This window comes from Acomys minous (assembly GCF_964271855.1).
Source record: "Acomys minous genome assembly, chromosome: 13".
NCBI lineage: Eukaryota > Metazoa > Chordata > Mammalia > Rodentia > Muridae > Acomys > Acomys minous.
The window spans coordinates 16,953,917-16,975,567 of NC_140495.1; the positions used below are offsets into that span (position 1 = coordinate 16,953,917).

The 21,651-nt window shown below is 46.5% G+C and overlaps 2 protein-coding genes and 1 long non-coding RNA gene across 4 annotated transcripts in view; 1 reads left to right on the forward strand and 2 right to left on the reverse strand.

Annotated features, from left to right (window-relative positions):
- On the forward strand, positions 1-8,678 carry PPM1M (protein phosphatase, Mg2+/Mn2+ dependent 1M). Of its 2 annotated transcripts, none has more exons than XM_084751681.1 (10): positions 1-418; positions 1,250-1,359; positions 1,489-1,743; positions 2,162-2,274; positions 2,565-2,649; positions 2,748-2,866; positions 3,052-3,115; positions 3,347-3,454; positions 3,570-3,718; positions 4,044-8,678. In XM_084751681.1, exons 1-10 carry the CDS (start codon positions 85-87, stop codon positions 4,183-4,185), a joined length of 1,479 nt encoding a protein of 492 aa, XP_084607807.1. In that variant the 5' UTR covers positions 1-84; the 3' UTR covers positions 4,186-8,678. The 2 variants fall into 2 exon arrangements, with proteins under 2 accessions (XP_084607807.1, XP_084607806.1); XM_084751680.1 differs by having other exon boundaries at positions 112-418; positions 1,236-1,359.
- WDR82 (WD repeat domain 82) overlaps positions 7,190-21,651 on the reverse strand; it is a 21,672-nt gene continuing 7,210 nt past the window's right edge. Inside the window, exons 3-9 of the mRNA XM_084751694.1 lie at positions 17,397-17,463; positions 14,008-14,107; positions 13,438-13,554; positions 12,894-13,049; positions 12,482-12,551; positions 11,474-11,616; positions 7,190-9,956 (exon numbers count right to left, since the gene is read on the reverse strand). Coding sequence (XP_084607820.1) covers positions 9,927-9,956; positions 11,474-11,616; positions 12,482-12,551; positions 12,894-13,049; positions 13,438-13,554; positions 14,008-14,107; positions 17,397-17,463 — 683 coding nt within the window. The 3' untranslated portion in view covers positions 7,190-9,926. The remainder of the gene's footprint in view (positions 9,957-11,473; positions 11,617-12,481; positions 12,552-12,893; positions 13,050-13,437; positions 13,555-14,007; positions 14,108-17,396; positions 17,464-21,651) is intronic.
- LOC311580282 lies at positions 17,759-21,648 on the reverse strand. Its single transcript, XR_014773413.1, has 2 exons — positions 18,452-21,648; positions 17,759-17,805 (listed from the first exon to the last, which is right to left on the reverse strand). It is a non-coding gene; the product is annotated as an uncharacterized lncRNA (long non-coding RNA).

Here is a 21,651-nt window from a genome sequence, read left to right on the forward strand (position 1 = left end):
TTCCTGCCTGTAAAGTGGGAAGGGTGCTGCGTTTTCTTCTTACAGGTGGTGGCTCTATTCACTGGCTGTACACCCTGGGGTGGGATGGGGCGTGGCCTCCCACCCCAGGCTCCACCCCCCAGGCCCGCTTCCTCTCTGTGGCTGGCCGGACCGCCAGGTCCCGCTGTGCGCGGGCAGCCCCCGGCCGCCACGCAATGTCCGCCGGCTGGTTCCGGCGCCGCTTCCTATCCGGGGGTCCACTTCAAGAGCCGCGGCCGCATGGGCCGCGCTCCAGTCCAGTGCCCTATCACCGGCCCCGCTTCCTGCGCGGCTCTAGCTCCAGCCCGGGCGCCACCGAAGCCTCGCGCCGCCCGGATGCTCGACCGGTGCGCAGCCCAGCTCGGGGCCGCACGCTGCCTTGGAACGCAGGCTACGCCGAGTGAGTGTCCCCGCCTCCCGCGTCCCCTCCCGACCCCTTCCCGGATCCTGTCTGGTTCTGTGTTGACCTAGAAAGCTAGTTGAGTGTGGACATCCCCGCCAACCCTCTTCTTGTCTTCACCCTGGGGACTCTTGACTCCTACTTTCCCCACTTTCTCCTTTTCTTTTGGAGACGGTGGGAGGGCTGGGACCCGACTGGACCTTCCTTTATGCCTTTGGAGATGTACATCCCACCTCGCACCTCACTCCGGGTTTGGCCAATGCTGTATAGGATAGCGTTAGCACTGAGGTGGGACATCCCAAACTCTAGGCCAGCCCAGCGACTCTGAGGGCTCTGATTTAGACCCTAGTGATAAAGCCAGTGAACAGTTAGGAAACGTATTCTTCTTTGGGACTTTTCTAAAGTAACAGAACAAGCATGAGTTCGGATCCCCTACAACCTTGAAAAAAGTTGGGTGTGGCAGCTAGGGGCCTGTGATCCAGCTCTGGGGAGGCAGATAAGGGAAGACTCCTGGACATGTTGGCCAGGCAGTCTAGCCAAATTAGTGACTCCTGGTTTAGTAAGAGACTGATTTGACTCAAAAACTAAGATGGAGAGCAATAGAAAACACCTGGCATCCATCTCTGCCCTGTGCACGTGGACACACACACACACACACACACACACACACACACACACACACACACACACACACAGAAACTTAAAAAAAAAAGTTGTCCAGATGTGTCAGGGATAGCACACACAAACAATTGCCCTAAGTGGAGTCTGTGCCCACAATAACTTAGATGAGACATCACTGGTGATTTCATGGCCTCAGGGTTATCAATGCAGAGAAATCTGAATTCAACGAGGACCAGGCCGCCTGTGGGAAGCTATGCATTCGGCGGTGTGAGTTTGGGATTGAGGAAGATCAAGAGTGGCTGACAGTGTGCCCAGAGGAGGTGAGTGCAGCCCAGCCCGATGTGCAGGCTGAGACTCCTGCCTTGCTGTCTCATGTCCTAGCTCAGGCTGGGCCAGGGGGACACCTGGGGAAGCTTAGTGGTGCCTGACACAGGCCCCTTCTTGTGTAGTTCCTGACAGGTCATTACTGGGCACTGTTCGATGGGCATGGGGGACCTGCCGCAGCCATTTTGGCCGCCAACACCCTGCACTCTTGCCTGCGCCGGCAGCTGGAGGCTGTGGTCGAAGGTATGATGGCCACTCAGCCCCCCATGAATCTCAGTGGCCTCTGTGTCTGCTCCAGTGATCCCCAGTTTGTGGAGGAAAAGGGCATCCGGGCAGAAGACTTGGTCATTGGGGCCCTAGAGAACGCCTTCCAGGAATGCGTGAGTGGGGCCTACGGGGAGAAGGGAAGGGACTTAAGAAACTGGGGTATAACTGCACACCGTTATCACCCCATTCCTTGGACTATAGAGAGGAGAGGAGGCTGTGTTGATTCCTTCATCCTTAATAATAACCCCTTGGGCTTCAGCTTAGCTCTCCCATTTATCTAGTTCCTTTTGTTTGCTAATGGTTCACGGGTAATGTGCTGTTGGCCCTCGGTGCAGGCACTGTTTTCTCTTCCTGTTTTGAATTCCACTTCCCTTGTGTAATTCTCCTTACACAGGAATTCAGGAGTTAATGGTGAAGCTTTTGAGCTGGGATTTGTAGGCCTGCTTATGGGAATGCAATTGTAAGGGGTCGGGGACTGGAGATGGTGGCCGGTTCGGCGCCAGCGGCTCTAATGACCTTGGTTTGCTCCAGGATGATGTGATTGGAAGAGAGCTGGAGGCCTCAGGCCAGGTGGGTGGCTGTACAGCCCTGGTGGTTGTGTCCCTGCAGGGGAAGCTGTATGTGGCCAATGCTGGGGATAGCAGGTGAGTGGACCATCGGAGAGAGAGCAGGGTAGTGGGCAGTAGGGTACCAGAGGGAGTTAAGACAAGAAAAGGAGGCTTAGAAATGAGGACGACTGGCTGGCCGAGATGTATAAGGGTGGACACAGATCCCAAAGCAGACAGGGCCCATGCTAAAGGGCTGTATCTTTACTCTGTAGATCTTGGAGTCCTGGAGGGATTTCAGCAAGGCCCCTGGGGGTTGGAGAAGGGTGGCCATGGTGAATATGGAGGTTGCTTCATAGACCCCCCCTTGCTTCCCTCCACCTGTCTAGGGCCATCTTGGTGCGGAGAGATGAGATAAGGGTGCTGAGCTCTGAGTTCACCCCAGAAACAGAACGGCAGCGGATCCAGCAGCTGGTAGGTGCCCCTGGCAGAGGGACCGCCAACTCCCCGGGTCAAAGACCACACAGGGCCTTGGGAAGGAGCCTGATTGGAAAGTGGCCTCCCTACCCTAGGCCTTTATTTACCCTGAGCTTCTGGCTGGCGAGTTCACCCGACTGGAGTTCCCACGGCGGCTGAAGGGGGACGACTTGGGGCAGAAGGTTTTGTTCAGGGATCATCACATGAGTGGCTGGTGAGCTGGTGGAATAGGGCGATGTGGTGGGGGGAAAGGCCAGGGGGCCAGGCTCACCTGTGTGGCCTGAGGCAGTCCTACTTGGGCCAGGTGGGTATGCGAAAGTGTGGTAGCTGGGTTTTAGGATTGGAGAAGCTGCAGTAGGGTGCGGGCCTTTTTGGCTGATTCCAGGTCCGCTCCTGCAGGAGCTACAAACAGGTGGAAAAGTCCGATCTCAAGTACCCACTGATTCATGGACAGGGTAGGCAGGTCAGTGACACCCTACCCCCACCTCCACTCCAAGAGTCCCTATTTAGTCGGTCCCTGAAGGTGGGAGCTTCTTTGTCCCTTACTAGTGGCTGTGGCTAGTATCCTGGGGTCTGTTCTCTCATGGTTTTCCCTTAGGAGCCACCGTTCACTTCCTGCTTTGTGCTCAGTAGAGCCAGGGCCCTGGCTGGACATGTGTTAAGCTCCTCACTATCTTCTCTCCCTTCCCTCCAGGCTCGGTTACTGGGGACACTAGCTGTCTCCCGAGGCCTGGGAGACCATCAGCTCAGAGTCCTGGACACCAATATACAGCTCAAGCCCTTCCTGCTCTCCATCCCACAGGTGACAGAGCATTGTAGCTTACTCCAGCTTCCATCTGCCCAGAAAGGCAGAGAATGAACCTGGCAGGAGCTGGGAAGGGAGCACTGGAGGATTGATTCTCACGCTTAACTTGCAGGTGACTGTGCTGGATGTGGACCAGCTGGCATTGCAGGAAGATGATGTGGTTGTCATGGCAACCGATGGGCTCTGGGATGTCCTGTCCAATGAGCAGGTGGCTCAGCTTGTGCGGAACTTCCTCTCTGGGAACCGAGGGGACCCACACAGGTACTGTAGCTGAGGGGGCCTACCTGACTGGACCTGGGTTGGTGCCAGCAACAACACCGAGTAGCTACAGCTGCAAAGACAGTACTAACTCAGGGCAGGTGGCTTGATCAGCACGCCTTCTCAAAGTTTCCCAAGGGAGAGGGGACATAAGGAAAAACCCCAGGTCCAGTCTAGTAATCTAGTAATGGTCCTTCCAGGCTTGTTGCTTGTCCTACAGTTGCACCACATTTAGGGGGTCTCCCAGGTGTTGTGCCCCGGGCACTCAGTTTTGGAGGGGTGGCCTTTTGCTCTCTATCCAAAGTACATCTGCAGGTGGTCTCCACAGGTTCTCAGAGTTGGCCAAAATGCTGATATACAACACACAGGGGAAAGACGGTGCCACCAGCGAAGGGCAGGTGTCCTACGACGACGTCTCTGTGTTCGTGATTCCTTTGCACAGCCAGGGCCAAGGGGGCGGTGGCCACTGAGGATTCAGACAACTGCATTCTAGAACCTCTTCAGGATCAGTGCCGTCTGAGCATATGTCCACTGTGGCCAAAAGCAGGCCCTGCTTGTCCTGTCCCTGGTCACAGCCCAATGGTCTTGCTTTCTGCCTTAATTCATGTTACAAGAGAGTAATGGCTGAAGAACCCACCCCACCAGGCCCCGCCTCCAGCAGTGTTAGCATCCCTCAGGCAGAGGTACTTTTTACAATGTATGGTATCCACGTTGGCACCTCTGCAGTGCCCTAGAGTTAAAGGCACTAGGGAGCCTTGGAGAACAGGCAGCTCATTTGGTTTCAACCCATGTCAAGTCATCCATTTAACCATCCACACGAGATGCCTTGTTGAAAGCTCTGAGCAGCCTCACACCTGCTTAATCTAATTAATATTAAAGCTACCTTAATTTTTTCCTTTCTTTTTTAAAGATAGGGTCTCTGTTATGTAGTTCTGGCTGTCCTGGCTATGTAGAACAGATTGGCTTCAACCTCAGATACCTGCCTTTGCTTTCTGAGAACTGGGATTAAGAGTGTTCCACTATACCCGGCCGGATCAGCCATCTTGAAGACAGCTCCTGAGACCAGTTCTGGTCCTGCCCTGCTATCTGCCTATGAAGGGCACAGGTCCCAGTAGAATGGGTGAGAAGTTCCCAGCACTGGCTGGGCTGATTATCACTACCTGGAGGCTGCCAATCTGATTGCTTTTCTGCAGTCCCAGGCCTGCCCTATGCACCAACAGTGTGTTCTGTTCCACAGATCTCATGCCAAGTAGGAACACTTCTCAACCAACACGTCTTGTTTCTTTTTTCTTATTTTCCTTTTATGAGTCAAGGTTTCTCTGTATAGCCTTGGCTGTCTTGGACTTGCTTTGTAGACCAGGTTGACCTCGAACTCAGAGACCTGCCTGCCTGTCTCCTGACTGCTGGGATTTTAGGCGTGCACCACTGCACCCCACTTCTTGTTTTTAACCTTCCACTTTCACACTCCTAGCACTATCCCAATCCACTCTGGTGCCCTCTTTTCCACTTTACCCTACCCAGCCTCCAAAGATTCACTCACCTGCTACCCTTGCATTGGCCACATACAGCTTTCCCTGCAGGGACACAGCCAACATCTGTTATTAAATGTTTGTATGTAAAAGAGCCCTTGTGAATCATGAATTGCTCACACAGCTTTGGCTGGCAATTTTGCTGTTTCTTGTGGACTCAATGGATCCTTTTAGTTCTACCATGCAAACTTGTATTATAATCATGAGTGTTTCCCATGCTCAGCCCCTTCATCAATGCAAGGGACTCTGCACCAATACCAGTGGACTCTGGATTGGAGGTACCAGAAGGGCTGCCTTTTCACTTAAAAAAAAAAAAATGTTCTGCAAGAGTTTCACTATGTAGTCTTGTCGGTTCTGAAACTGTATTGTGGCTTTCACCTTATGATTCTTTGGCGTCTGCCTCCCGAGTGACAGGTTTCTCATCCTGTAGGCCAGGCTGGTCTTAAGTTTCATAGCCTGAGTTGGCATCAGTTTTGTGACTCTCCTCCCTCAGCCTAAGTACTGAGATCACAGGTGTGGACCACTACTGAAGACTCACTTTTTTGAATGACCTGGTGTAGACCTGTCCGTAGTAAGGGCTCCACATAAGGCTGCTTGATGAACAACTTCACTCTTTATCTTCCCTGTAACTTGTCAGCTGGGTGGTGGTGACGTATGCCTGTAATCCCAGCACTCAGGAGGCTGAGGCAGGTAGATCTCGAGTTTAAGGCCAGTTTGGTCTACAGAGTAAGTTCCAGTACAGCCAGGGCTACACAGAGAAATCCTATCTAAAAAAACCAAACCATACCCTCTGTCGCCATCTAAAACTTGCTGAGGCTCAGAAACATCTGTTAACTACAGTACTCATTATGTGAGCTTTACTAGCTCCTAATGTGCAAACAAGGGGCTTCAGATAACATTCAGCTCTAGATTGCAGCGAGGAAGCTGGTGGTAAGCTTGCTGTTAACTCCTCTAGGGCACTCAGACCCCATCTCCCTATCTTAGATGTCATTTCCTATTTGTTATCAAGGAGATACAGAACAGGAATTTTCCATTTCCTATGTAACATGTACACAGAACCACACCTGGCCCTAGCTGGCCCTTGAAGCCCCAGGCAGGCAGCTGGCAGATGTATAAGGTTGCTGAGTTTGGCTTCCTCTTTCTTCAGCACACATCCTCTGTGAGCAAAGTGAAGGCAACATCCTGTGCCTGCCTCTTGCCCATACCAACTGCTGAGCCAGCCAGCTCGCCCCCACAGCCTGTCTGTTCTTGTTCATACACTACAACCATGGAGTGTGCCCCCAGGTCCCTCTACTGCAAGCGTATCAGAGTAGCAGCCATGGCAGGTTTCCCTTTTATTATGTTTGGGGCACATGCCATGGCATATGTGGAACTCCTTCCACCATGGGGATCTTGGGACAGAACTCAGATTGACATGCTTTGACAAGCACTTTCAGCTGCTGAACATTCCCACCAGGCTTTGAGGGGTCTCCTATTCTTAAGGTGATCTGAGTAGGAAAGCCAACCTTGTCAACTAAGCCCAAGCCAGATGTTTTCTTCCAAAGTGGCAGGTAAGGTTTCCATCTGTCCTGGTTCAGTCAGGGAAGCAGGTCCTAGAGTTCTAATATTTCCAATGCATTAGCCAAGCAGTGGCTCACCAGGCCACCAGCTGGTCCTCCTGCCACATGGCCTGCTCACCTTCCATCACACGGGGGCTGCTAATCTGGTCAAAGTTTGAGGTAAACAGTGTGACACAAGGCAGCAGAGGTGGTCTCTGAGGAACAGGGTTGAGTCAAGCTCACCTTTTGTAGTCACTCATTACTGGCCCTGTGGTAACTTAACTGGAATTTGGGGTTAAGGGATTGTGTCCAGGGGGTTTCCTGTTACCCGTAGGCCCAAGGCCCAACATTTCATACAACACTACAGGCAGCTCCAGAAGAGCCAGGACATTCAAACAACCCATTCCTTCGAGTGTGAAGCAGGCAATGTTACAGAAACTCAATGGAAGAGGCTACAAGCCATCAAATTCCGTTTAAGACTGGTAACATGGCAAAAAAAAAAAAAAATGTTAAGTACAAAAGGGACATAAAATCATATGTACAGCAGAATAACAACTATGTAAACACACTGAAGTATATGCACAGAGCTACCTAGAGGACATTTAACATCAAGAGTAACAGTGGTACCATTTGAGTGGCAAACTAGTTAAGGATCCAATTTTCCTTCATAAGCAGTAATTGTCAGTTACAACAACAGGGAATAATTTATTAAAAAAATACCCTAGTGGCTGGTTGTTGAAAGTGAAGTGCCGGCTGTTAAGACAGAGAGCAGCGGCTCTGGCTGACTTTTCAGAGGACAGTAAATACATGTAGAAGCACATCGCCACAGCGCCGTCTCTGCCTTGTCCCTTTCTTACCCTGGGACCGCATACACCGTCATGGGAGTTCTAGCTGCATCTCTCCCTACCAGTGCAGGCCTCAGCAGAGGCTGTGAGGCAGCATGTTCTCCAAGACATGGCGCCCCAGCTCTGGACACCGAGTTAACATTCCTGCAGCCAGGGAGCCACTCTACTTTCAGGTTACGCAGCCTTAATAATCTACATGGATGTTTAGGTCCTTGAAGATAGGCAGTGACAGCTCTGATCACCTGTTTCCTATAATCTGTCTACTCTGGGAAGGCAGGATTTTATAGCAGGATCGCTCAGCAATACTTAACAGACTTCAGTGAAGGTGGCTACTTTTCAGTTGGAATAACAAAGAGTAATTGCTTTAAAAACTGTTAGTGACTGGAAGCCTGTCTGCTGTAGAACAAAAACATTGATGGCCTGATCAAGATCCTGGGCAGCTGGGTACTTGCGGGCAAATCACAACCTGTTGGGTCTTGATTTCTGAATCTGCAGGGGTACTGCTTGCATAAATGTTCAATGGCCAGCTGGGCATGGTGGCACCACACCTATAATCCCAGCACTTAGGGAGGCAGAGGCAGGCAGATCTCTGTGAGTTCAAGGCCAGCCTAGTCTACAAAGTAAGTCCAGAACAGCCAAGGCTACACAGAGAAACTTTGTCGGGGGTGGGGGTGGGGGGTGGGGGGGAGGGGGCGTGCACGTGGAAGTTTGAGGGCCATTTGTTCTATTGTAATGGGCATGCTGGGAAAAAGAGGTCAACTGCAAGTCTTCTAGTATGGGCCTAGCTAAAGTCTCTCAGGAGAGAGCAAGAAAAGGGGCCATAATGCAGACATAGCAGGTGAGGGTGACCTATAATTGGCCAAGTTCTGACAAACTACAAATACTGTGGTTCCAACACCTTGTCCCCAGATGCCCCAAGCCAGGCACAGAAGCCATGCAAAAGTGACTGTCACATATATACAGGTGCAGACAGAGCATAATCAGGCAAAAAAAAAAAAAAAAAAAAAAAAGATTCTAATACTGTAGAGAGGGCCCCAAAGTGTGGCTTGAAGAGCACAAGGGAGTTATCCCAAGGCCCTCACTTAGCTGCCATGAAAACAGCAAACACTAGAAGCTCTGCTTCGTGGTGTGTCCCTAAGGTCAACAGAGAAGAATAACACTGTGTACACTATCCACAGAGTCGTTCTCAGCTGCAAGGTTCCCTCTCCTGCTGAACTCTTGATAAACTAGATGAGAGACAGGCATACACACACACATATGTGCATGTCTGCACAAATGTATTTAAGTGGACACACTGTGTTCAAATATAAACAGATTAAGGGTCATATAAAAAGGCTAAATATAACATATAACACAGGCCTAGAGCCAGCTCTTGGGTAGGAGCTGGGGAAGAGGGTATCATGTGCTGACTATGTACACAATTTGTGGTGGGCAGGGAAGGAAGGCATCAGTGTAAACAACTCAGACTCATTCCACAATACTGGCCCACAGGAAAACGTGATGTGACTCAGGTACAAAAATAAACTACTACCTTGCTTTTGTACAAACCAAGCTCGGTAGGACCCCCACAAAAAGACTGTGGGATTGTCTTGATGGGGGATCTGCACCAGGCTGCTAAACCTTACAGCTCTCAGAATGTACTTGCTACCTGCTTTCCTTCCTTTCAGACTCTTGAGCTTTTTGCTAGCCAACATCCTAGGCCAGGGTCTGCCCCAGGCACCTCACAGGAATACTGTAAAGCCTCCTTCCCGACAAATAGTGGCCTTCTGTGTCTGGCCCTTTCTTTGACCCCAAGGTATACGAAGACTTATTTTTGTAAATGTTTGGCACCTAAGAAACATGATGGTTGAAATGCCACAATTAATTACACAGGGAGACCCAGTAACAAGACATGCAAAGTGAGGGCAAGGAGTGCTGAGCTGCCCTAGTATCTCAAAACCAGAACCGTGGGTGGGAGAAGGATGTGCAGAAATCCGGTGACTTCACTGGCTCCTCAGCAGCAAATACATTCAAATGGGGCTCAAGAGCCCCACTGTAACCTAATCATAAGTGTCTGAAGAGCTTGGCGCACCAAGAGCTGGAAAGGCTGAGTGCCAACTGAGTGTGCAGCACCAGGAGTTCTTTTGAAGGCGCTCAGCAAAGTAATTCTTAGAGCAGATGGACAGCACATCCCTGGGAAGGCCAAGTGAAAAGGTGTTCTCCAGCCCAAATGATCAATCAAGCCCACTGTCATCTCAGTCATCTCCAACTTTTTCCTGTTGGCTGCCCTCACTGTACAAGTAGCCCAGCCGCATCAGGATCAGTCATCAATGGTGGGCAACCAGAAGGCCTGGAAGGAGAACACAAGTCAGTTTTTTAAAAGCCAGGTACCCTGCTAGGCGTGGTGGCGCACACCTTTAATCCCAGCACTCGGGAATCAGAGGCAGGTGGATCTCTGTAAGTTCGAGGTCAGCCCGCACTACAAAGCGAGTCCAGGACAGCCAAGGCTACACAGAGAAACCCTGTCTCAAAAAACAAAACAAACAAACGAAAAGCGAGGCATCTCATCACTATGGAAGTACACAGTATCAAGGTGACCAACCCCAAAGGTAAAGGAATTATGATCTAGTGGCCCTTACTCCTGACTGAACAATTGTCTGTATGGACTCAGAAACATTCTGCGACACTCGGCTCTGTTTATTTGCAACATTCACTCTCTACCTTGCACCCATCACGGTGGCCCAGTGTTTTAATGGCTTTATGTGCCTTAGGCCAATCTCAAACGCACTATATAATCAAAGATGACCCTGAACTGATCTTCATACCTTTACTTTCCAAATGCTGAGATTACAGGTGTATACTAACACATCCAGCTTAAATTAGTTTCCTTCCATCCTTCCAGAACTGGAGGGATTGAACCCAGCCAGGGCTTCATACATGCAGGCAAATGCTCTAACTAAGCTACATTTCCAGCCATCGCCACATTTCCTCTGGTACCATCCTTCTTGGTTTCTAAAAACAAGAAATAAGCTAGGTGCAGCTCAGCAGTAAAGACCCCAGGCTCAAGCCTCAACACTGAAGAGTGGGCATTATGCTCTGGATAAAGGCAGTACTAAAATGCCTTATCCAAGTGCCAACTTAGAGATGGACAGATGTTAAGGGAAACTAGAGATCAAGACTCACCTACTTCCCATCTCCAGTTAATTGTTTTCTAAAGTTATACTTGTGGTGTCTGTGTGTCTGTGTGTGTGTGTGTGTGTGTGTGTGTGTGTGTGTGTGTGTGTGTGTGTGTGTGTGTGTGTGTAGGCCAGAAAACAATTTGTAAAATCTGATTTCCTCCTTTTAGTTAGAGATCAAATTTAGGTTATCAGGCTTATCAGTAAGCATCACTGTACCTTCAGAACTGTTTTGGTTTCAGTTTGTTTGTATTTAAAACAGGGTCTCATATAATCTAGCCTGGACTTAAACTCCTGGTTCTCCTGTCTCTGCCTCCCAAATGCTAAGATTAAGATGTCTGCCACTAAGCCTGACTGAGTTTGATTCCTGGAACCACACAGTAGAAGGAGAGAACCAATTCCCACAAGTCATCCTCTGACCTCACATGTTCAGGAACACACACACACACACACACACACACACACACACACACACACACGGATTCAAGGCATGCGTGCCCAGTGCCCAGTGGATCCATCTTACTGGAAGAGGAATGTCTGTGCAATGAGCAGCCTAGTCAGTCAGGTATCTATGATGTGGGGTACAGGGAAGCCATCACTTCTGAAACACGAACCTGTAGTGTGTGGAACACTGTCTAAGGCATTAACCCTCCATGCCCTACATGGAAAACAACTCTCACTGCTCACATACCATGTTGGAACAGGCGCTGGCAAAGGTCATGAACTTGGGGTTGAACTGCAAACAGGTAATGGGACCAGTGTGTTTACCATCCAACACAGCTACTTTTATACCACTCTCTCCATTCCAGACATGGATCTTGCCATCTTCTGAACCTAAATGAATGACCAAGACAATAATAGTTTAAGAGGCAAGTAAAGACAAGGGAGAGAAAGACTGACACATTCTTCAGCAGAAACTGAGAAGACAATGGAGGAAAGACACTGGGAATTGATCTTGATCTAATTATTTGTCTCCTTTTTTGAGATTTAGTTTGTTATGTAGCCTAGAGTAGCCTTGACCTCTATGTAGCCCATGCCAGCCTCAACTTTGTAATTTTCCTGTCTCCGCCTCCCAACCACAGCACCCAAGTGCTGGTGAGTGGAGTGGATATGCAGGAGTGCGTCACTGTTCCTAGGTCATTTCCCCTCTAACTTTACATTTCCCATCTATATGGGGACTAAATACCATTAGTGTGCTGACGTCTAGCCACCAAGACCACTGAGCGCAGGGTTGTGCCAAGATGGTGGTACAATGCAGCAGTGCTTTTGGAGCTTAACTTTCAAGTTCAGGAAGGGAAACACACACATCGCCAGTTCCTATAAAGAACGCACACCTGGTGGGGAGTCAGAAACCCAAGGCCATCCTTGTTCATGGCCAGAGGGATTACATAATGAGACCACTGCAAAAAGTGAAAGAGAGAAGGGGGGAAAGAGCTCTGAGGCAGCTCAGAAGGTAAAGGTGGCCTGCCAGAAGATGGCCCACCATGGACCTCCAATGGTAGGATGAGAAAACTGACTCCCAGAAGGTGGTCTCTGACCTCTACACACATGGCACTGCATGTATACAAAGTAAACTCCAAAATCTGAAGGTGCTATACAGAAAATCTGAAAATGCCTACTGAACAGAATTTTAGTTACTTTGCTTAATAATGAACAAATGCACAGTACCAGAAAAATAACAAGGAAAACAAAAGCTCACCAATCATAATAAATTGTGAATCTGGAGTAAATGAAGCTTCGAGTGTAACAGCTTTGCTGTTAGCATAACCCTGAAACACAACAGAGCAGTTCTCATTATAAAGCCATTAATAAAACCAACCTGACACACTACTACTAGCTGCTCCCCTCACGAAACACTCCCAACCCTAGCCCCACATTTAGAGAGGAGGAGCAAACACCCTCTGCTTACTGTTACGAATAATTATATTTAAAAGCAACCGTAGGCCACTTTGTGAGAGGTGAATGAATGACTCCCATCCAAAGGAAGTAAAGTTCATGCTTGGGAGGAACCATAAGCCCAGGCCCCGTCACTGATCTTCACCAACTGACAGCATTCCCAGCCCAGGCCTTATGAGCAATGAGACAGCCACACTTCAAAGCTGTGGGCTTACCCCAAATGTGTGCATCACCACGCCCTTGAATGCATCAATGAGACGGATGAAGCTGCCGTTGGTGGAGATGAGGATGAGTTTGCCATCATTGCTGAACTTAAGGCCTGTCCACTCACAAGTCCGATCATATTGCATCTTAAAGGTTGCAAATGGTCCCTGCAAAACACAAAAATAGCAGTCCCCAGGCTCCACACACATCCCTACTCCCTCTGTTAGAACCCCGTTCTAGCCTTTAAAAATGTTTTCATCTTTTATCCTACATCATTTAGATTCTTCCTGAGAAGGCAGCAAAGGATGAAGCACTGCTCTGCCTCCACCACAGAAAGAGTCTTTTTAGACAGGCTCTCATTGTGTGTAGCACTGGCTGGGCCAGAACCCACTATGTAGACCAGGTTGGTCTCACCCACCTACATGTGTCTTGGAGTGTTGGGTCAAAGGTGTGTGCTACCACCATGCATGCCTAACCCACAAAGGGTTTTCAAATATCCAAGTTGCCCTTAAAATTTCTGCACCTTCAAGATAGCTCAAGGATTCAAAGATTTACCTTATCAAAAGAACGAAGGTCATAAAGTTTGACCATTTCTGAGTTGACACCTGCGGCAAAAATTAACCCTTCTGGATCAAAGGAACAAACTGGTTTGCCCTGTAGATGCATGAGGCCCTAAAAAGGAAGAGGAAAGTTAATGAATGCAGATGCCCACCATTCAATCACTGGCTTTTTCCAATGAGAACTAAGGAAGGAACAGGAACTGCACCCAGTCTACCTAGAAAGCATTAAAAAGTAAACAAACAAAATTCTGACTAAGTCACCATATGATGCATTTCCAATCAACCTGAACTACAACATTTTAGAGTTCAAAGAGAAACAAATTCCTTGAGGCTAAAGGCTCTAGGCAAACTTTTTCAAGCACTAAGCCATATTATAATGCAATCTGCTCTGGAGTAGGACATCTGCTTACCAAGCAGTAGCCAACTAGTAAAAGATTTTGCTGCCATATAACAAAGACTCTGGGATCCAAAAATGGAACCACTGTTGTCTCCCTTAACTGAGAGGGAGAGCTGATAATGCTTTCCACAGAAAATGCTCAAAAATGTAACTGTGAGGTACCATTACCTGGCAGTTAGGAGACCGCAGATCCCAGAGTCGAATGGTCTTATCAAGAGACCCAGAAATGAAAGTGTCATCCACAGGTGACATGGACAAGGCCACCACCCTGCAATGTAGCAAGATAAATAGGAGTTGAAGCAAAATATGAGCAAAAATTGGATGTGAACCCTAAACCACTCTGCCTGCCTACATATACCTGTTTTCCCAAGACTACCATCTTAGGAAGTACACACAAACTTATCTGAAACAATTAAAAAGCAGCTAATTGGGAAATAAAAAACCAAAAACCCAAAACCAACCAAACAAACAAAAAAACCAGCCTAAAAGTTCCATATTAAAAAATATGGTTCTTAGGCTGGAGCTATACAGATCAGTGGTAGTATTACAAACAAAATATGTGATTCTACTGAAAATCAAAAGCACAGGGAGATCCTAGTCTACACCCACTAATGGCTGTCATAAAAAGACGGCTCAACAACCAAAGCTACACAGAGAAACCCTGGCTCGAAAAACAACAACAACAAAAAAATAAATAAATAGGGCAGCTCTGTGCTGGTAAAGAGGAAGACAGAGACTCAGAACCCCTTATCTACCGCTGATGAAATAAAGTTGTACAAAATCCCTTTTTCGGGTTGGGTGTGATGGTGCTTGGGAGGTAGAGGCAGGTGGACCTGAGTTCAATGCCAACCTGGTCTACATAGTGAGTTCCAAGCTAGTTCCACGTCTGATCTGATGACCCCACCACAAAAAAACCCAAAACCAACCAACCAAACAAACGTTACATTTTCTTGAAAGACAGTTATGGGACTCAGAAATTCCACTCCTAGGTATATATACACGAGCAAACTGAAAATGTCTACACAAAAATGTTCGTGCTTTTAAAGCAGCATTATAAATGGGAATAACCCAAATACTCACTAAATTAACAAATCAACAAGATGTGGACTATGAAAACATGACTGACACACTATTAGAGAATAAAAGAAACCAGGTGCTAATTCATATGATAACAGGGATGAATTTTGGAAACATCATGCTACATGAAAGAAGCCAAACACAACAGGCCATATGTTATCTGATGCCATTTATACAAAAGCTTCCACAGGGAAATCTAGAGACAGCTGCTAATGGGCACCAAGTTTTTCTTAGGGGTCATGAAAATATTCTAGAGTTATAGTAGTGGAGATTGCCTATTACATATATGCACACCTATCACTAAATTGTATTTATTTATTTTGAGATAGGGTTTCCACACTGCCACATTAATAAAACAGAGTGAGCAGAATGCATATGAACATGCAATTTTCTCAAAGTGTTTAGCTCGAAAGTTCAGAGAAGGTCTCAGTTGATGCAAAAGGCTCTGTGCTAAGTACAGGGAACATAGAACTAAAACCCTGGCCCTAAGGAAACTTACCTGCCAGTTCACATGGGACCAACACTAGAGCAAAGTGAATAAACAATGGCCTATTCTTTGCCATCACACAGTAACCAACACTTCCTGTCTTCAGCAACACAGTATAAATACCCTGCCTGCTTATAAATGCAACTTTCTTACTTAATTATTCTGAGGGAGAAGGAGTTTTGAGACAGGGTGTTAGTAGATATCCCAGAATGTCCTTTAACTTACCAAGTATCCAATACTGCTTTTCAAGAGACAGGGTGTTAGTATGGATCCCAGGATGACCTTTAATTTACTATGTATCCAATACTGCTTTCCAATTCTTTTTTTGGTTTTCTGAGACAGGGTTTCTCAGTGTGTTGTCTTAGCTGTCCTAAATTCACTTGGCTTGCTTTGAACTCAGAGATCTGCCTGACTCTGCCTCCTGAGTACTGGGGCTAAAAGTGTGTGACATCCCACTAGCAGAAGCACCACTTCTAACAGTCAGCTCTCAGCCACCTGTCACCCTTTAGTCATGACATGGCCTTCTTGAAATCAGAGTGGCTATGACTGCTATGTCACAAGACCCCAATCCCTTCCAGGGACATATAAGGAAGTAGCAATTATTTGGGAGAGGAGGGAGATAGATGCCATTTAAGTAGCCCATGCTCCTACAAACAAACAGGATGAGATTTACTGGCTTACAAAGTGAAGACTTGGGGGAATCGTGTCTTTGGACTTTTGTTGGAGCCCTAGGGTGGTTAGATATTTTTTTCACACCTTTAAGCAAAAGTGACACAGTATCTGTCAGGTCACTATAACAACCCACTCTATGTTATCTGTATTAACGCACATCTTTAGTTCCAGTACTTGTGAGGCAGAGACAGGCAAATCTCTGTGACTTGGAGGCCAACCTGGTCTCTACAGTGAGTTCTAGGATAGCCAAGATCACATAGTAAGAGCCTATCTTGAAAGAAAGAAAGAAAAGATTAGGGCTAGAGAAATGACTCAGTGGTTAGGGTTAGGGTTAGGTGCTAGGTGTGGTGGTGCATGCTTTTAATCCCAGCACTCGGTAAGCAGAGGCAGGCAGATTCCTGTGAGTTCAAGGCCAGCCTGGTCTATAGAATGAGTCCAGGACACCCAAGGCTACACAGAGAAACCCTGTCTCGAAAGAAAGAAAGAAAAAAAGAAAAAAAAAAAAAAGAGCACTGGCTGCATTCCCAGAGGTCCTGAGTTCAACTCTCAGCACCCACATGGCATCACAAAACCGCCTTTAACTATAGCCCCATGGGATCTGATGCCCTATTCTGGTGTGTAGACACACAAGTAGACAAAACACCTACATACAATACAAACAACAAGAAACCCTTCACATTATATGGAACATATTTCATGTAGAGGCCAAATCAAATGTTGGCCCCTGCAGTAGAAAGCCCCATAAATGCAAATGGCTCTTTTGTTAGGAGCTGTCTGAGATTTGGTGTTGCTAAATACCAAGTCTAATTGTTACAACATAGCTTTTCATTTAATAACTTTAGTCCACATGTTTCTAACACACACACAGACATGCAGAGACACAAATTCTTGAATGGTAAGCATGCTCTTACACTGAGCCATATCCCAGCTCCTTACTTACTATCCATGGCACCCAGACAACCCCCCCTCCCCACACACACCTTGGTTTTTCAAAACAAGGTTTATCTGTGTAGACCAGGCTGTCCTCAAACTGGAGATTTGCCTACCTTTGCCTCCTGGGTGCTGGGATTAAAGGTGTGCACCACCACTGCCTGGCTCTTTCCTTAAATTTTAAGAGATTATATAACCATCTCTGAAACCGTATCTCTTACTTTGAGTAACCTCAGTAAACCAAGAGTTGACCGAGATCAGTTAACAGGATGAAGCAGAATGCTGAATAGCAGTAAGGAAGGCTACATTTAATAACAAAACTCGCTCCCCTTTCTCCCATTCTCAGTTACCTCAGGTATGAAGGAAGTGAACTTGTAATACTTAGTCTTACCTTTTGCTGTGTCCAGGAAAATATCTGATGTATTTGTTGTCATGCAAGGACAAGTAACGAATAGTATCTGTAAGAAAACAAATAAGGGTTGACATTGTACTATTTAAATGAAACTGATGTTGCATTTTCATTTTTGAAAAACCTACTATATCAGAACCTACAATATTCTATAATCCAAGCAAATTACAGACAGATAAGCTTGAACAACTTCTCTCCGCAGCTTGGGTGCATATAAAGATTCATACAACTCAAAAGCCTAGTTTTCAGTTGGCAGCAGTTATACCAACATTTAATATCACAGTTTTGGGGCCTATATGTACTGGTCAATGGTGATGTACTTGCCTAGCGTGTGTGAAGCTCAGAGTTCAATCTGCAGCACTGAGGTGGGGGTGGGGGACTCGAGTAAAAACTACATTAAAAAAAAAATCACCATTTTGTTACCAATCTTTGGATTTTTCATAAACTACAATTCAACTTGTCCTGCATAAGTTTTTTCCTACTAGTTATAGACACTAATTTTATGCAAAGTGACAATCTTATATTGAGCATCAGCACAGTAAAACCAAAGGGCTATACAGCGAGTTTGAGAATAGTTGGGGCTACTCCATAGCCAGACTGTCAAAGAAAGAAAGAGAGAAAGAATGAGGGAGATAAAAGAAAGTCTATCTAGAAAAGTAAACAATAGGGGCTGGAAAGTCGGCTGGGGGTTTAGAGCCCTTGGGTTCTAGTCTCAGGAGCTACATGGTGTTTCACACCATCTGTAACCCCAGTTCCAGGGCCTAGGACATTCTCTTCTAACCTCTCTGGGTCAGACACATACATACATATGTATATAGCCAAGCAAACAATAGTAAATATAAATAAGATAAAATAAAAATGAAAAAAAAAAAAAGAAAGAAAACAAAACAAAAATGGCATTGACAGCAGAATGAAGGGAGAGTGGATAGGCAGCTCAGGCAATAGTCCTTGCCAAGCATGAGCGAGGCCCTTGGTTTAATTCCCAGCACCACAAAGGTAAGAAGAACAGAACTAGAAAGTAGGAAAGTACTATGCACCTAAAAATATGAAGACAAGCTGGATGTGGTAACTCTAACCTGTAACTGCAGCACATTGGAGACAGCATGGTGTACATTTAGGGAAACTGTGTCTCATAAAACATACCATAATGCTAATAAAAACAAACAAGAAATTGCTGCTGAGAAACAGGTAATAGAAAACATGGCACCAAAATGCAGAAGGGAAAAAGGCAAACAAAGAGGTCCAAAGTATCAAGTGTCTTCTAAGTGTGGTTTTGTTTTTGATTTTCTGGTTGTTTTGTTTTTCAATACAAGGTTTCTCTGTGTAACAGCCTTGGTTGTCCTGGACTCGCTTTGTAGATCAGGCCGGTCTCAAACTCACAGGGGTCTCAAACTCACAGAGACCAGCCTGCCTCTGCCTCCTGAGTGCTGGGATTAAAGGTGTGTGCCACCATGCTGTTTTTGTTTTTTTTTTTTTTTTAAGATTTATTATTTATACAGTGTTCTGCTTGCTTGTACACCTACACACCAGAAGAGGGCACCAAATCTCAGTATAGATGGTTGTGAGCTACCATGTGGCTGCTGGAAAGTAAACTCAGGACCTTTGGAAGAGTAGATGGTGTTTGTAACCTCTGAGCCATCTCTCCAGCCTCCTTCCTTTCTTTTTGAGATAGAGTCTCACACTATAGTCAGTGCCTATGCTAGTCTTGATACTAGCAGCAATCCTCCAGCCTCAGCCTCCCAAATGCTGGGATTATTGATGTGAACAACACCCTGGGCTTGCAGGGATGCTTTCTAATGAGAGGGCATTTAGCCTCAGAGAGAGAGAAAAAAAGGAATCCTTTCTCTATCACCTGTAACAGAATTCAACAGCCCAGGCCTCTCACTGACAACCACAAAGCATTTCTGGTTATTCTAGTGCCAGGAATTACTCACCTGCCCTAAGAGAGACCCCTCCCCATTACCTGGAGTCCCAGAGATGAGCAGGGCTTCGCCATCTTCTCCACCCCACGTGGTAGCTGGTGCGCTGTTCCTGGCAAGGCAGTGGCCTGTACAGTTATCTCCTGTACCGGGTGGTATCATAGACCCTCAAACTGTACAAACTACTACCTCAGCCTGGAAGCAGGCAAGAGAACGAACGGAGCACGGGAGGAGCTCTGCAGGACGCACTCGAGGAAGGGAAGGCAACATCCCCACAGCAGAGGCCTGGCAGCAAAGCTGCAATTGCCACACATTTGCCTCACCTTGTACCATATTAGGAGAATTATTTAGTGGCTCAGAAAAGCAGCCCAACAAAGAAATACACCAGTCATTTAGATGTATACACACATACATACACCCCCAGGAACCTAGCATTTATTGTTCTTCAAAAGCATCAATAGCATTGTATACTTAGAAAATACTTCTGAAATAGTCATGAAAAATAGAAATTAGGTAGTACTAAAATCAAGTTCAGGTAGAGAAGTCTCACTAAAGAAAGACTACTCCATTTGCTTTGCTTTGAGACGAATTAAAATAGTAGTCTATGTTATCCTTGCAGGGTGGTGCTTGACTTTACTCCCAGCACTAAGGAGGATTCCTGTGAGTTTAAGGATAGCCTGGTCTATATACAGAGTACCAGACTGCCAGGGCTGCACAGTGAGAGCCTATCTCAAAATAGGGAGGGAGTCAGAAGAGATTACCCTGTGATTAAGGGCACATACTGCTCTAGCAGAAAATCTGAGCTCACTTTCCTAGTACCCATGTCAAACAGCTCATGACAACCTGTATCTCTAATTCTGAGATCTGACAACTTCTGGACTCTGTGGGTAACTGTATTCACACATACATACACACACACACACACACACACACACACACACACACACACACACATACACACACGATCAAAAAAAAATCTTAAGGAAAAAAATATGCCAGATGTGGTGGCGCATGCCTTTAATCCTAGCACTCACGAGGCAGAGGCAGGTAGACTGCTGTGAGTTCGAGGCCAGCCTGGTCTACAAAGCAAGTCTAGGACAGCCAAGGCTATACAGTGAAACCCTGTCCTTGAAAAAAACCAAAAAAAAAAAAAAAAAAAATCTAGATGCCAGAGGCATGGCTCAGTGGTTAACAGTGCTTGTCACTCTTCCAGAAGACATGAGTTTGGTTCCTAACACCCATGGCACATGGCTCACAATTGCCTACAACACCAGCTCCAGGGTACCTGATGCCCTGAGGGCACTGGCACACATCCTCACAGAGATGCACACATCCATATAAATAAAAATAAATCTACTGTGCCAGCCATAGTGGCACAGACCTATATAATTTTAGTACTCAGAAGCATGAAGCAGGAATATCATGAGTTTAAGGACAACTTGAATTACAGTAACACTATCTCAATAAACCTAAAGTTAAAAAAAAAAATTCTTGAGTGTCCTGGACTCACTTTCTAGACCAGGCTGGCCTCAGAATTCACAGTGATCCACCTGTCTCTGCTTCCCAAAAGGGCTGGGATTAAAGGCGTGTACTGCCATGGCAGGCACTTAGTTGTTTTTAAGACAGGGTCTAGCTAGCTACAAATGCTAACTGCCCAGGCAGGGCTCAAACCAGGGCCAGGGCCTCAGCCTTCCTGGGTGCTGGGCTACTTCTACTACTCTTCATTTCATGAGTTTGGTCTCCTTTCCGTTCTGCACTTAGTATATTTGCAAGTTCTGTTTTATTCTCCCTCAATCAGAAATGTAAACGTCATCTTTACACCAATCCCCTGACCTTTTAGTTTCTGAGGATAGTCTTACTGTGTAGCCCAGGCTAGCCTGGTACTCCCATTCCTCCAGCCTCAGAGGCTCAAGTGCTAGGAATACAGATGTAAGGTGTGACGCCTGGTTTAATCGACATACATATTCTAAACGGAAAGGCCCCGTGGTTTACTAATTGCTGTGTGTTGACTATTTCTTCCTTTCGTTTTTTTTCTAAGTATGCTCTCAAGTTTCAAGGAGTTCAAATCATAAACACAATTAAGTTACTTCTCTTTCCTGCTTCCCATTGTAAAGTAGACATTTCTCACATTCTGTTCCAAGTCCTTCCAAGTGCTAGTGACTTACTTCCAGAACTCTTTCACTTTTAATAATGTCATCAGCACTGGTAACATCATAGGAAAATATTTAAAGCAACTATAACCAAAGCATAAGTCCTCCCAAAGAGTCTGTCAAGTATTTCAAAGGAACCATAACTGTGACTTCCTAAAAAGGCTTGCT

What these genes read in the sequence shown, in the direction of transcription:
- PPM1M (XM_084751681.1), top strand. Translation starts at nt 85, where the DNA reads ATGGGGCGTGGCCTCCCACCCCAGGCTCCACCCCCCAGGCCCGCTTCC. An exon ending in AGAACGCCTTCCAGGAATGC is followed by an intron (nt 1,744 to 2,161) that starts GTGAGTGGGGCC and finishes GGTTTGCTCCAG; the next exon opens with GATGATGTGATTGGAAGAGA. An exon ending in TCCTGCTCTCCATCCCACAG is followed by an intron (nt 3,455 to 3,569) that starts GTGACAGAGCAT and finishes CTTAACTTGCAG; the next exon opens with GTGACTGTGCTGGATGTGGA.